Here is a 13,847-nt window from a genome sequence, read left to right on the forward strand (position 1 = left end):
AGCAGTAATGAAAAAGGTATTGGTGATTGTGCATTTAAATATCATGAGAACATATAAGGATAAAGGTTCCCCTAACTGACTGTAACTGCATGTAATATGGTAGTGGGAGCTACTGAGAAGACAACTCTGGACAACTTCCATTCACAGGCACATGCTCTGCGCTGACAGTTTCCTTATGAATGTACTATGGAAAAAAAAAGGCAAAAGAAAGGAATAAACTCTGCCTCTAAGAAAGTCTTAACACAGAAACAGATGAGGATGAACAAAGAACATAGGCTGGATCTTGCAGCTCGATTCCCATCAGAGCTCCAATATGGGAACAGAATGGAGAAAGACATCCCTCAAATACTATGCATGTGGGAAATTCTCCCTGAGTGATAAGGAGATGCAAAACATGTAGGGTGGAGAGGTACTGATATATATTTGAGCAAGCATCATGTGGGAATGACTGAAGTTATGAGCACATGGGCTTATGGGTATATACATATGTATACACATATCATGAGAAAAAGATAGAGTAGCAGAGGATTAAAGAGAGGTGTCAGAGAAGGGCAGAAGAATATTTAGGATGGTAGGGTGAAGGATAAAAAATAGGAAAAGAAGAAAAGCTTGACACAGAAGTTGGGACACTGGAGGAATCAATAAATTGCTTAGTTTAAAAAACCCAGGAAATTGGGAGGAAAAGAATAAGAGATAGATAAAAGATAAGATAATGCCCTGAAAAAGACAAAAAGGAAGATAACATGACATTGGGAAAGGAAGAAAAAAATAATCCAGATGAAGGAAAAGAACAGAGAAGGAAGGAAAAGGCTGCTCCACATGACCCTCTATCTGGGGTGTGAAGTATATAATGAGCTGTTCCACAAACAGACCTGTAATACCATCGGGATTTGGGCTGGTGCAGCGAATGACTTTTCTGTGTTGTTCTCTATGAACTGTCAAAGCCCATACCACTGCTGCTCCATTTAACAGTTCTGGAGATGTATAAATTTCAAACTTTACAGTTTTGTAGTAGGAAAAGATCTAAAAAACCTCTAAAACGTAAGGGCCAGCATTAAGAGATAGGAGTAATGAAGAACTGCCAACTACATATATTAGTACATTTACAAGACAGCCAAGCTGATCTGACAACAGACTTACCTTGTACAAGATGATGCTGGTAGAGGTAAACTCTGTGTTTGTTCTAGTGTCCTGTGCTGACTAGCTTCTGTAATGAAGGAAAGGAAAAGAATTGTTAAAAACAATTTGTGCTTCAAGCTTTAAATTTCTACAATCCTACACAATGAAGTCATACAGAGCACGTTTTGAAGTTCAAAGAAAAAAGAGATTAAAAACATATTTTACCTCTGCATGCTTGCAGTTGACTTGTCAGCACTTTTCTTATTTCATTTACCCAAGTAGCTTTAACTTCAGGGGTTGGTGCCTACCCAAAAATAAATACCATCAGCCACCAAGCACACAGGGTTGCACGCCAAAGCACAGCCTCAGGAGAATCCTTCAGGAGGGACAAACAGTGCTCCCTCCCTAGTCCTTCAGTGAACAGAAACTAGTTGTGACAACTCAACTGGAACACGCTGAGGCAGAGGCTGTGCACATGCTAGTGCCAAACCCCAGCTCCCGAGCCATCCGCTGCTCTATGAGAGCAATAGTAATGGTGTGTACAACACCCTCCATGGATATCGTAAAACATGATTAATGTTTCCCCCAGCATACTCTGCAATTGGAATATATTAAGAAACTACCATATGAATTAATCTGGTGGTGGCTTGCTTTTTTGTTTTGTTTTTAATATAGTGGCATGTTATTTACCTGTATAATGTAAACTTCTTCCCTTGCATTATACCAGATCTCAAATTTTTTTGCATCACCTTTGACATTTTCTGTTATTCCAACAGCTGCCATCTGCAAGCAAAGAGAACAGAAGCTGACCTAGCACACTGCAATTACAGTAATAACTGGAAGCAGGTGGCTACTGGTGTTATTTGGTACCCTGTTTCTGAAAGAGAAAGCCAGATTTGGCTTCTTGCTCAAGGAAGGAAATAGCTAATAACACACGATATGCATGTTGGACATAAGAGATTTAGTGCTCAGCTTGGCTACCAAATCTTGTATTTATTTCATACTATCCTGCTCTATGTTTTCTGTGTGATTAATGCAACTGCTATTCAGCTAGTCTAGCCCGGTTTGGATTTTCTCAAAGGGTAATTCCGCCCCATCTCTCTAACAGGCAGCAACACAAAGTAACACAGACCTGCAGCACCAGTTAAATTTGCCTGAAAGGGCAAAGTTACCCACACAAAACTAACTCAATTTTGTAGACGAAAAACTAGAACATTGCATTACTGCAGGCAGAGCCCTCACAGTACCTTGACCTTGCTGAACTGGTCAGTGCCTTACATTTAAGGAGTGTTTGTAGCTGTAAGAAGGTGCTTTCTCATATCCCTCTCCATTTTCTTCTCGCTTTTTACAGAACAGCACTGCTTTCTCGTGGAGGAAGAGGTGTCGCTGCATTGGCTTGAAGCGTGCCAAATCTTTCACCTTCGAGTGACCCTTTTTATGATCAGTCCAGACACTGAAGGATCCTTGCATCAAAAGCTTGCCCAGTTCATTCAGGTTGCCCTGGAACGAAAAAAGCAGTATTTATAACCCCAAAGAGATAACATCAGACTAAAATGTATACTCTGAACACATCTTTACAAGTTGTGTCATTCCAAGTAATCTCTCACATCAGTGTTTATGTTGGGTTTGGAAACGTGGTAAGAATAAAGTCTGTGTTGGATTTTTACACAATTTTCTCTCTCCAACATGTTCAGGCAGGATTTTACACTCAAGATTACCAATCACAGAGATACAGAGATCTACACATAGAGAGAAGGGGAAGCACAATAAATGAATTTGGTTTTGGGGGTTTTGTTTCCCCAAACTCTGCTTCAAAGGGTTTTGTTTTTTTTAAACTGGAAATTTTGGGTATAGTTTTACACATAGGTATAAAAGCTTAATAGCAATTCCCCTTTGGCAGTAGCCTAAACTAGACTCTTCAGGGCAATTTTCAGTTTCTATCTCAGCGTTAAGTAGATCAAAGAAAAAAAAAACTTGTATAGATGGAGCAAAATATTATTCGTAGCAGGAAAACTTCAGAAGAGTATAGAGAGATCCATTTTCCATTACTTTCATTACACAATTCAGTTTAAAGGCACCTTTTATAAAACATTCTTCTCACTATCAGTACACAGTATAGGGTATGCTGTACGTATATCTAAGAAATATATGAAGATAAATTCAGTAAAAGTGCTGTTACTCACATCGTAGCCTGTAATGGCTATCTGGTGCATAGAATCATTAACTGCTTTGAGAATACCCAGTATAGAAGTCAATGCCTCCTGAAGATCTTCAGCGCCTTCGCAGTTCTTACTGTACTTCAGCATTTCCTGAGCAGGCAGGGAATGACAACATACTTACTTAGCTTTGGAAACAGCAGTAACTAGGAAAGTTGGAATTTTAACACTGAATTTGGGCTCAGCTTTTAAAGTTATCCACTGAGGTTTTATACCATATAATCTAGTGGGTTAAATACTGGCTGGATCTCAAAAGACCCTAAAGTTTTACTACTCATTGCTGCTACTTATTAGCCAAATATATTTCATTCATCTAGAGGTCTTGTAAATTCTACCTAAGAATTTTACAAGACTAACTTGGGAAACATTTTTTTTCATTACAATTACTAAAAAAAACCCCCTCAACCAAACCCCAAACAAAGGATTTTAAAATATTTATTGCTTTCTAGAAGTGAACAAATGTAAAACCATAGGCAAATTTCATTCATTTTTTGAATTATGGTGAGGCCTGGGATCCTAGTAACAGACTTGAACTTACTGCAGTGAGCATTGTCTAAGCATTTAAAAAGGCATCCCTTCTCCAAAGGGCTTATTGGTGAAGCTGCATCTTCCAATTTGATCGAGATAAAAATAGCTGCAAGTTCACGTAGAACCCTGCAGTCTTCATAGTATGAGAATAAGCATTTACTCATGGACTGCAAGCAGTAAAGATACTTTAAATCAAAAAACTTCTCTAATACTCCTCTTTACACAAGCCTAATGTAATTAATTCTTTAAAAGCTGTTAATGGCAGCTGAGTTTTAGCTCATGAGTAATTTTGGTCCATGGCACTTTTTTTAATCTACTGTTAAATACAATTACAATTCTATTGTTAAATACAATACAAACGAGTGTCCGTGTGGGAAGTATTTTTTAGATTAAACATGACAACACCTTACACAGTAATTTAAAAATTTATGATAGTATATTGCTCTCATTTTGCCCTCTCATTATAGCACGTTGAAGTGAATCACAATGGGATCCTTCATAAAAGCACCATACAGTGCTCTCAGTCAAGTACATTTCCTAGAACCCGACACAACAAATTCCTGAAGTATGGATGAGGCAACGGTAACTGAAGAGTAACAAGTACTCCAGTTAGTCTCTTTTCATTGTTGCAAAGGTTTCATGGTCCTTCCATTTCCCCTAATCAACTCTGCATTCTTCAGCAGAAATAGAAGGGCAAAAGCAGTTATACAAGGTGCCTCTGTGTAACATCTGCCTGTCTATGAGCAGCTTTTTGGCTGAAAGAGAAAAGAACCGAGCTGGAACTTGATAGATTGGGATTTGTCTCTGTTTCGATTTATACATCTGCCTACTAACTTCTAGGTTTCTCTGCAGCAGGCTGAGAGAAGCAGCATTAAAAAACCCAAAAACAAAAGCACAAAACATACTTAGCATTACAGTTTAGTAACACGTACCTTTAGCAATAATTGGTATTTGGTTATTCTTTGAACAGGTTTCAGCAAGTATGAGTCCAAACTGAGCTTGTGATCGAGTTTCCTTTGACATTCCTGTAATCAGTGTTGGACTTCATCAGGACACTTATCAGGATTTTTGTTATTTGTTTTTAAGATAATTGAATGGAAAAAAAACCAAAACCCCAAGCCAAAAATCAACCCCCACCCCCTCCAAATCAATAAAAAAAACCAAACCCACAACTGTTTTAGAGACTCAAGCAAGCATACCTGAAAGAATACAGAATCTGAAAACTGCCTCCACAAACTTTCAGATCGAGGTTTATTTTGACAGTACTTCTCATAAATTTGGAAATCTTCCATCTGAAATTTGGGAGACAAGGAAAAAGTTAATTAATTCTAGTGACTTCAAGAGACAAAATTCTTAAGAATTATTTTCATAATGGATAAGGCTACAAAAAACCAACACTACCACAAACGCAATTCCTTGAGGCACTCACAGCAAAAAGCAATTACTCAGAATAACTGATTTTGTAATGGCTACTAATTTTATACTTGGAATATTACACTAAAATGCTCCTGTCAGTTTTTGCTTCAGTCGAATGTTAAACCTTATGAAGAAAGGTATATTTTTTTAAAATCTCTCCATTACAATATGAAAAACACTTGTAGGAATGCCTGACCACAAGTCCCTCTGTGCAACCTATATAAAAGTCTTTGCCCCTTTTTTCTTTACACATTTTCATTTTATGAATGCGTCTCTCACTGGGAGTTGCACTAAGGTAGACCAAGCAGTTTGTTGTCCCTGATCACTTCAGCAACTAAATAGCACAATTTCAGCTCTTGTTGAAAGCAAAAGGAAATAGGATTGTTGAAAATGTCCTAACTATAGATATAAAGGAAAGACTAGGTAGGAAATCAGCAAGCACAGAAGTACCTCTGTCCCTCAGTTTTAGGAAACAACATCTCCATAGATACAGCCAGCAAATAAGAAGGTGAGGAATGGCTCCTCCCAGGAGTTTCAGAACATCAATGGGTAACAACCACAGAAGATTGACTTCCTTAAACAGATTCCTATTTAGCTTTTAGTACACTATGGGTGAGAGTCATTGCTTAATAAAACCCGGATTAGAAAAAAAAAAGTTTAACTTTGTCATAGCTTTCCACATCCAAAATTAAAATATCTTGGACTTACTTTGTTGAGGTGTACTCTTGGTAGAACAGAACAACAACAAAAAAATCCAGTAAAGAGACTTAACCAAGCAACCTAACCAGTCATTTATAGTTATGTGAAACGAAGCAGTGCATCATGTTTTCCTGACTGCCACTTTAATAAAGCAGTAGCTCTTTAACAAAATGAAATTAACCCACACAGTGGAACATACCCCAAACTCTCAATTAACAGCTACATTCTCAACTTTTTACTTGTTCCAGACAAACGAAGGGGATGTGGTAGCAATTAGTACAAGAAAAACCACTCTCACATATTACTGTCTTGGAGGGGCTTGTGAAAGAAATGCCAGCAAAAGATGACACATACCTGATCCAGAAAGCACCGTCCTACTAGTTCTGGGTATTCTATATAGTTTTCTAGTTCCCTCAAGAATATTCTATGAGAAAGAGGATTTTCTTAGAGTGCATGTTAAAACAGTTGTAATAACAGTTGTAATAACAGTTCACATTCTCCCAATTCATTTTCTAAACTTTCGGAAACAAAGTTGTAATTCTGTACTAAACCGAACAAAACTCTTCTAGATGGTGTATGTAACAACGAATGGCAAATTAAAACGCACATTCTGACCAATTTCTTTTAGCTTACTGTTGCTGCAACTGAAATCAAGTGTAAGGTTGGGGAGGGAAGGAGAATTGTTTCCCTGCCTTATGTATTCAACAGCAGAATTTGTACAGTTTTAAGTGCTTGATTTTTCCTTCCAAATACTACCAAACACCACAAAATAAACAAATGATCAAACCAAATCCCACCTCCACAAACACAAAAAACCCAACACACCTCTCCAAAAAAAAAAAACAAACCAAACCAAAACCACAACAATCAGTGGCAAACTTTCAGTCTAGTTTTCCCTGAGTAAGAAACTATTTAATATGCTTAGCTTCTCTTGAAAATACTTCTGTTTTCTACCAACTTAAATATTATCCTGTGAGGAAATACCTCTCTAGCAACAGGGATTCAGACTTTAGAGAGAGGTCACTCAAGCCTCAGCCTCATGTAAGAATTGATAATTTATGGTTTAGAATAATAATTTACTTTCCACAGCAAATTTTATAAAAAATAAAAGAAACCCAAATAAAACTTGCTTTAATTAGTGAATAACCAGATACCAAGACCTTTCTTCAGGAAGAGGACCACAATGCAAGATTTTACTTACGTACTGCAAACATTTGAATAAAGTTGCATGCAGCTTTGCTTATCTTTTATAGATATTTTGCTTTTCTTCTACGCAATATGAATTTTGACGTGCCAGATAACCAGGTGAGAGTCAGTAAGGATTTTTTAGCAATTTAAATCAGATTAAAAGAAAGAGTAAAGAATCCCATCCAAACGCTATTTTTATATCTGAATGCAAATCCTCACCTGTTGTGAAAGTGATAGATTTCATCCATATTCCCAAACAAGATATCCTTCTTATTTTGGAGTTCTGGTGAAATGAGATGAGCCATTAAGGGGTTGTCCATCTCTGCAGCATAACCCTGTAACACAGGAGAGAGGCACACTGGTTATTGCCCTTGACTTGCAGTACTTGTTTCCGACAAGGCAGTCTGCCTGCAGGCTGATAGACAGCAAAGAAAGAGCTCAGTAGCAATAACGAAAAAAGTGTACAAATTCTGTTTTTCCATCAGTCCTGTAAGACACACCTATAGTCTTTAGAAAGACAGTTCAGTAATTACTGCAATTTTCGTTAAGCCAGGATGAAACAAAAAGTTTGCAATCATTTCCACCAAGCAAAATCTACGTATTCCCATACCGCTTACAAATTAGAGGTCCTTCTTTTTCTGTTAAGACTTTAAGAAGCCGAGTTTAAGGCCACAATTCCAGCACACACAAACCTTCCTGCTGGTCTTAGCTATTAGTACAACAGAACAAGCTGACTTAGTTATTTCTGCAGGTAACAGAGACCATTAAGCTGCACGTTCTATCTTTAAAACATTTTCATTATCTTTGGTACCAAAAGTCGTAACTTTAGATTCTGACATCTTCCATTTATCATATAAGGTCACATTCTCCTGTCTATCTGGCGTGGATAGGCAAAGAGAGCACGCAGGTGGCTTTAGCCCATGACTCTGGTCCCAAGGCCACTAATCTGTGATTAAGTGATCTCCTGAAACACTAAAAAACAAAACCGGCAAACACCCTCCCCAAAAGCCCCAAACCCAAACCAAATATCCCCAATCAATGAACCAGAAAAACTGCAAGAACGTTCTAGTACTTTATTGTAAGCAGATTTCTTACACGGTCACTGAAGGAAGATGATGCGACCTACTTTACTTTAGATTTGGATTAGATTTTTTGGTTGCTGTTTAAAACACAAATATCATGGACAAAGTGGTTGCTCCATTAGCAACTATGATTATAATAAACCGCACTGAATTATAACAAACTGACAAATTAAATGAAAGGATAAGCAAAGGTGCACCTAACAAACAAGATTTAAAAGTTCAAGGTCATGTCCTCCTACAGAAAGTAGGAGAACTAGCTGGTAAAGTCAGCTAGCCTGAAGAATTCAAACATGTGGATAGGACAGTGATTAGACCTTTTTTAAAATTCGAAACATTCCTTTAAAAATCTAGGTATTTTTTCCTCAAACACCACAGGAAAAAAAAAAACAACAAACAACAAAACAAACCCAATGGTATAGGCAAAGATGCTGGAACTCTTAGATGGCTAACAATTGGTCCCTCTCTCATACCTCTCTCCCCAAATGGAAAAATGCAAAATCTGAAAGAGGAAAAAACTACCCAAAAAGCGGTACAGGTCTTAAGGATAAAAACAATTTACATAAAACAGAGTTAAAATTAACAGGGAAAGAAGAACTGTAGCCACCATGCAATTTAGATGCATTGAAGAGATGGCATGAAGAGAATGTTTCATTTCCACCTGGAGTAGAGATGATGCTAAACACAGCAGCAAAGCCAGTACTGGCATAAAGAAGAGGTACCTAACCCAGCTGAGGTAAAACCCAACCTGACAGAGCTCAGTACTTTGAAATTCTGAAAGAACAAAAGCATGAAATCCATACACTGACAAAAAGCTTTTGACTTTTTTTTTTTCCACTTCAGGCTGATTTCAAATAGTGCTTATTTTAAATTTTCAGTAGAAAACCCCTTCATGTTTTATTACCTATGCAGAACTTGTGTTTTAAGAAAGAGGAGGGAAAGCTACTCCATGCACCCATAGGGATCATTTACTTTTACTTTGCTTAGCCTTAGATTTGAAAGCTGTTCCAAAAGCACTGAAATAAGTGGGAAAAGGAGTCAAATACAATACCTACAAATACAATAGATCAATATTTTCTCCAATAAAAATGACTGGATTTCACAGACTACAGTCAGACGACCATGGTTACTAATGAAAATTCGCAAGGTGAGATAAAAGCAGCTATGGCAGTTTCCCAGCAATCAATCTTGGGAACTACCTTCTTTTTTTCTACTGGAACCATTGGCAGAGAGAAAATACAGAGCAATTAAATATGACATAATAATAGGAGACACTGTCCATACAAAGAAGTATCAGGCTATTTTACAGGAAAAATGGGAAGAATAATAGAATAGGAGAAACAAAAGAACTGGGAGAATAGCCAGAACTATGGCTTAATAACTAGAATTACTCAAAAGCTGGAAGACTGCCATTGAACCATATCTCACAGCAAGGATCTGATTGAGAATTACTGTCCCCATCACCCAAATTTCAGAGACATGAATCCCAGTCTGCAAGGAAGCACAGAGGAGCGTGTCTGGCATGGTCAGAGTGTTGGACTGTCTATCACACTGACAGAAAACCAAGACTGCTTGGCCTAGCAAAACAAAACTTGCCCTATACTTATTGCAAAGCAAGAGTAATACCAGAGGAATAGAAAAATTCTGCCACAACCTCCAGCAAGGGCCAAAAAGCCTCCAACTGTTTGAGTCTTGATTTTATGAACAGAACTGTACAGATAGCACTGCATACAAAAGCAGAGAATAAAGGGATCCTTAAGGTCCATTCCAGACCTACCTTGCTTTATGACCACACACCAGATGCAACCATCCTACCGTCATCAATGCTTCCTAGCACTTGGGCCAGACCCGGGACATAAATGCTATGGGAAACTGAGCACAAACTAGGCAAAAGCAAGATCAGACTTCAGAAACCTCACACAGTACCCTTACTTGAATGTATATATCCAGAAATTACCACTTCCAGTCTGGAACTTAAAGGGCAGCTCCTATGTAGGAGCTTAACATTGGCATAGACACCAAGAGTACCCACTTGGCTCAATTCCAATTCATCCTGATTAAAATAATTCAGCCTCAGTTGTCTGCAATTTCATTACCTCCTACAGTCAAATTGGACTGCAACAGAATGACACATCCATGTCTGAAGACTTAAACTTGAGGAATAAGACAGAATACCGTGGTGTATTTCTACAAGCAACACAGCAGTACTGCAACTGCTCCACACTTGTAGGTGCACAAAGGGAAGACCTTTGTTTCCTTTTCAATTTTGAATCAAGATACTATTATTATAAAGCACTCTGTTGCCACAGTTGTATCCACGACATTTGGAAGACCACTTAAGGATATGCAAAGAGGGATGCAAGAAACAAGTTTTCTCCTCTGACATAAGATTTTCTCAATGCAGATCCACGTTCCTGTGTAAGACAACCTTCCTGGAGTTAACCCAAGACTCTGGAATGAACTTGTGCAGGAAATAATGAACATTACAAATCTCACTCTGTTCTACCTAAATAGTTACGCATATCTTATTTTCTGCCCAATTTGTATTTTCTAATACAAAATCCTAGTTGCATGAACATTTCTAGAAAAAACTCTGCATGTTCCTACCTCTGTGAAAATACGATGAGACACGAGAGATGTAACAATCACACTGCTCGATGGGACAAGCAGAGGCATTGTAGAGATAAGGAAAGCATAAGGCTATCCATGAAATGGAATAGATAAAACAGATGATTCATTAATAGCCGCAGTGAAATTTAATCTTTACCTCAAGAACGCAGAGAAGTTCTTCCACGTATGCTCGTTCAGTCTCGATAAGTTCATTAATCACATGCCTGTAGACAAAGAATGACAACTAAGGCAGGCCTGTTCACTTCTGCAAAGCAATGAGGCAACATTTACTTTGTCTATATTTGTACTTTAGACAATAAAAGAGCAGTTTCCAGGTAATGGAAAATGTGATGTTTCACGGATATTTCTGTCAATAGTTTTTATACCTTTATCGAGAAGCACACATTTTTAAAACAATTTTTGAAAAGATGTTTAAACAGTTAAAAAGTCAAATCTAGCATCTTAAGTGCTGTAGTAACTGAATTGAAGCAGTGAAGCATTTTATCATCGTACATACAAAATCTGGTTACACTCTTTTTGGAAGTGTTACAGGAGCTGGAGTTAGAGCTGCATAGGATTATCAAATACCAGTAATTTTAAATTAAAGGAATTTAGGGCACACTTTAAATATCACAATGCTGCTTTAAGTTTAATTTTCCTAATGGTCAAGCAAGCATGCTGTTACCCAATCCCTTCCCCCTGTGGTTTTGTATGGTTTAAGAGTGCCTTTTCACACTTACAACCACGTAAGAGTGAAAAGAAGTACCCACTTTACAGACAGAAATGCTAGCTCTTATATAGACATTGCAGGTAGTACTAAGGGGGTTTTTTTTTATATGTGTAAGCAATGCTGTTTAGTTTTTATATAAGAAAGTGATTTTTCTTAATATTTATCAATACAGGGACTAAAAAGAATTATGTAAAAAAAACAAAGTCTTCTGAAGTACAGAGACCAAAAGGCCTGATATACTTACAGGAGGCTTATTACTTGAAACAATGTCATCTCTGAAATGAAAACATGCAGTTATCCTGCCATAGCGTCACCTCGCTGCAGGAAAGCTGAAGTCTGCTGCTATATAAACTACCAACAATGCTGCAGACAGACTGAAATATCTTCCTCTTTACAGAGCATAGTCACAGCATTTCTAAAAGCACTGGGGCTTAGTTCAGAGAAGCATACTTGTCTTATCAAATCCTTCACCAAACTCAAACTTTGCTGGAACCAAATCAGAGAAAAAACATTTTTTTACTTATCAAAACATACTTACTGCCGTAACACAGCTAGATTTTCTTCATCATCCATTGTAGATCCTCCTCTGCTTTGATGGAGTTCAGTCACTTCACTCTAAAGACAACAACGACAAAAAAATCACCTCGACGTCACAGAAAGAGGAAAAACACTAAAATACAGAGCTTGGCACTCAGCTCTACCTGCATGCATTTTCACAGGAAAGACTGTACTCCATTAAAAACGAAGGTAACTTGAAAGAACACTGCAAAAACATCCAAGTCAACCTGAAGGTCTTGAAGCACAGAAGAACATTTAGACACGGGATGTTTTCCATGAAAGGCCAGCTTAGAAGAGACCGTGGTTCAAGGCCCCTTTCCAGGAAGACAACATCAGAGCATCAGCATAATCTTGGAGGCAACACTGGCTTTAGTCTGTTTTCCAAGCTAAAACTGAGGTACTGTTCTAACTTTCTGGTAACTTCCTAACTTGACACAGAAGTTCACTCTTACAACTTCTACTATAACGGCTGACCTAATTACGGCTTGCTGAAAAAAAACGAGAGGTTCTTCTTTCACTCCCCGCCTTGAGCCAACCCTTTTCTCCAACTGTTGTCTCTACTGGTCATGTAGTCCTGCCTTCCCCCTCGTATTATCTCTTGCTGAACCTTCACTGAGTTAATTCAACTCTCTAACCCAGTGGGAAACTACTTGTTTCTATTGCTGCTGTCAGGTTACTGTCCTTGCTGGAGGTGGGGCAGGAAGACCTTTCCCACTTGGGAATGGCAACACATCAGGTCAGGTGAAGCTGTCCTGGAGCCAATGACAACTACCTCTTCGCTTTCGCCAGTTTTAAGAGTAGCCAATTACTACTGGCAAATAATAAATATTTCCCGTTCACAGATTTTTATATTTTCCTGCCCCTAACATTTTTCCTAATATAGGCAACTATTTACTTTACTTTCCCTCATACCCAGCCCAGTGACAAAGCAGCCTCTATTTAAACCACATGACTGCTTCACCGGAGTTACTTCGATAGGAGCAATACACCATCACCTTTTCAGTGGAATTGCCTTGTTCTTCTTGAAGTCCCTGAATATTCTGTTGTATTATGACTTTCTCAAGCAGTACATGCATGAGAAGTGCAATGAAAAAAATTACCTTTCCTCTTCTGTAGTTTCCCCTCCGAAGTGCACTGCTTTCTGAGTTGGATACGTATTCGCTTTGAAGACCTAAGCACGTAAAACAGAATCAAACAGCAGTTAGAACTTGAGCATATCTGACACAGATGTTTGTGCAACTACAAATTACAGCTGAAAGTTTCTTTAAGTTTCTCAGCATAGTGCAAAAAGTTAGTTAAAGGCTACTACAGTTACTTACCTGGAGAGGAACAAGGAGATTTTACAAAGGCTTCAGGTCTTGGCGCAACTGGCTGAACAGGACGTGTCTGCTTAGCTGCCAGTTTCTTAAGACTTACTTGTCTCTTCTGAAACATTTCTTCCATACTTTCTTGTTTCTGGAAAACCTTTTGCACATGCTCCTAATGTTGCCACAGAAATAAAAAAAAAAGTCCCTGTCAGAGACCTATCAACAAGCTACACTGCCATTTACAGCATATCGATTTGAAATTGTGATTTCTTTTATACCACGTATGAAAATATTACCCTACTCTTCACTCCTTACAAGGCAAACTTTAGAGCCATTTAGTACACTTAAAAATTAGAATATCACTTCATAAAACATTTTGTATGCTTGCTGTAGAGAA

At 38.0% G+C, this 13,847-nt stretch overlaps 1 protein-coding gene across 1 annotated transcript in view; it reads right to left on the reverse strand.

Moving 5' to 3' along the window:
- Positions 1-13,847, reverse strand: part of MCF2L (MCF.2 cell line derived transforming sequence-like) — a 126,274-nt gene that overhangs the window by 7,146 nt on the left and 105,281 nt on the right. The window contains exons 13-25 of the mRNA XM_010144863.1: positions 13,463-13,622; positions 13,244-13,314; positions 12,124-12,200; positions 11,013-11,079; positions 7,386-7,501; positions 6,333-6,402; positions 5,063-5,155; positions 4,796-4,888; positions 3,303-3,428; positions 2,398-2,619; positions 1,810-1,902; positions 1,345-1,423; positions 1,141-1,207 (exon numbers count right to left, since the gene is read on the reverse strand). Coding sequence (XP_010143165.1) covers positions 1,141-1,207; positions 1,345-1,423; positions 1,810-1,902; positions 2,398-2,619; positions 3,303-3,428; positions 4,796-4,888; positions 5,063-5,155; positions 6,333-6,402; positions 7,386-7,501; positions 11,013-11,079; positions 12,124-12,200; positions 13,244-13,314; positions 13,463-13,622 — 1,334 coding nt within the window. The remainder of the gene's footprint in view (positions 1-1,140; positions 1,208-1,344; positions 1,424-1,809; positions 1,903-2,397; positions 2,620-3,302; positions 3,429-4,795; positions 4,889-5,062; positions 5,156-6,332; positions 6,403-7,385; positions 7,502-11,012; positions 11,080-12,123; positions 12,201-13,243; positions 13,315-13,462; positions 13,623-13,847) is intronic.

Source organism: Buceros rhinoceros, unplaced genomic scaffold, assembly GCF_000710305.1.
Source record: "Buceros rhinoceros silvestris isolate BGI_N320 unplaced genomic scaffold, ASM71030v1 scaffold3491, whole genome shotgun sequence".
Taxonomy (NCBI): domain Eukaryota; kingdom Metazoa; phylum Chordata; class Aves; order Bucerotiformes; family Bucerotidae; genus Buceros; species Buceros rhinoceros.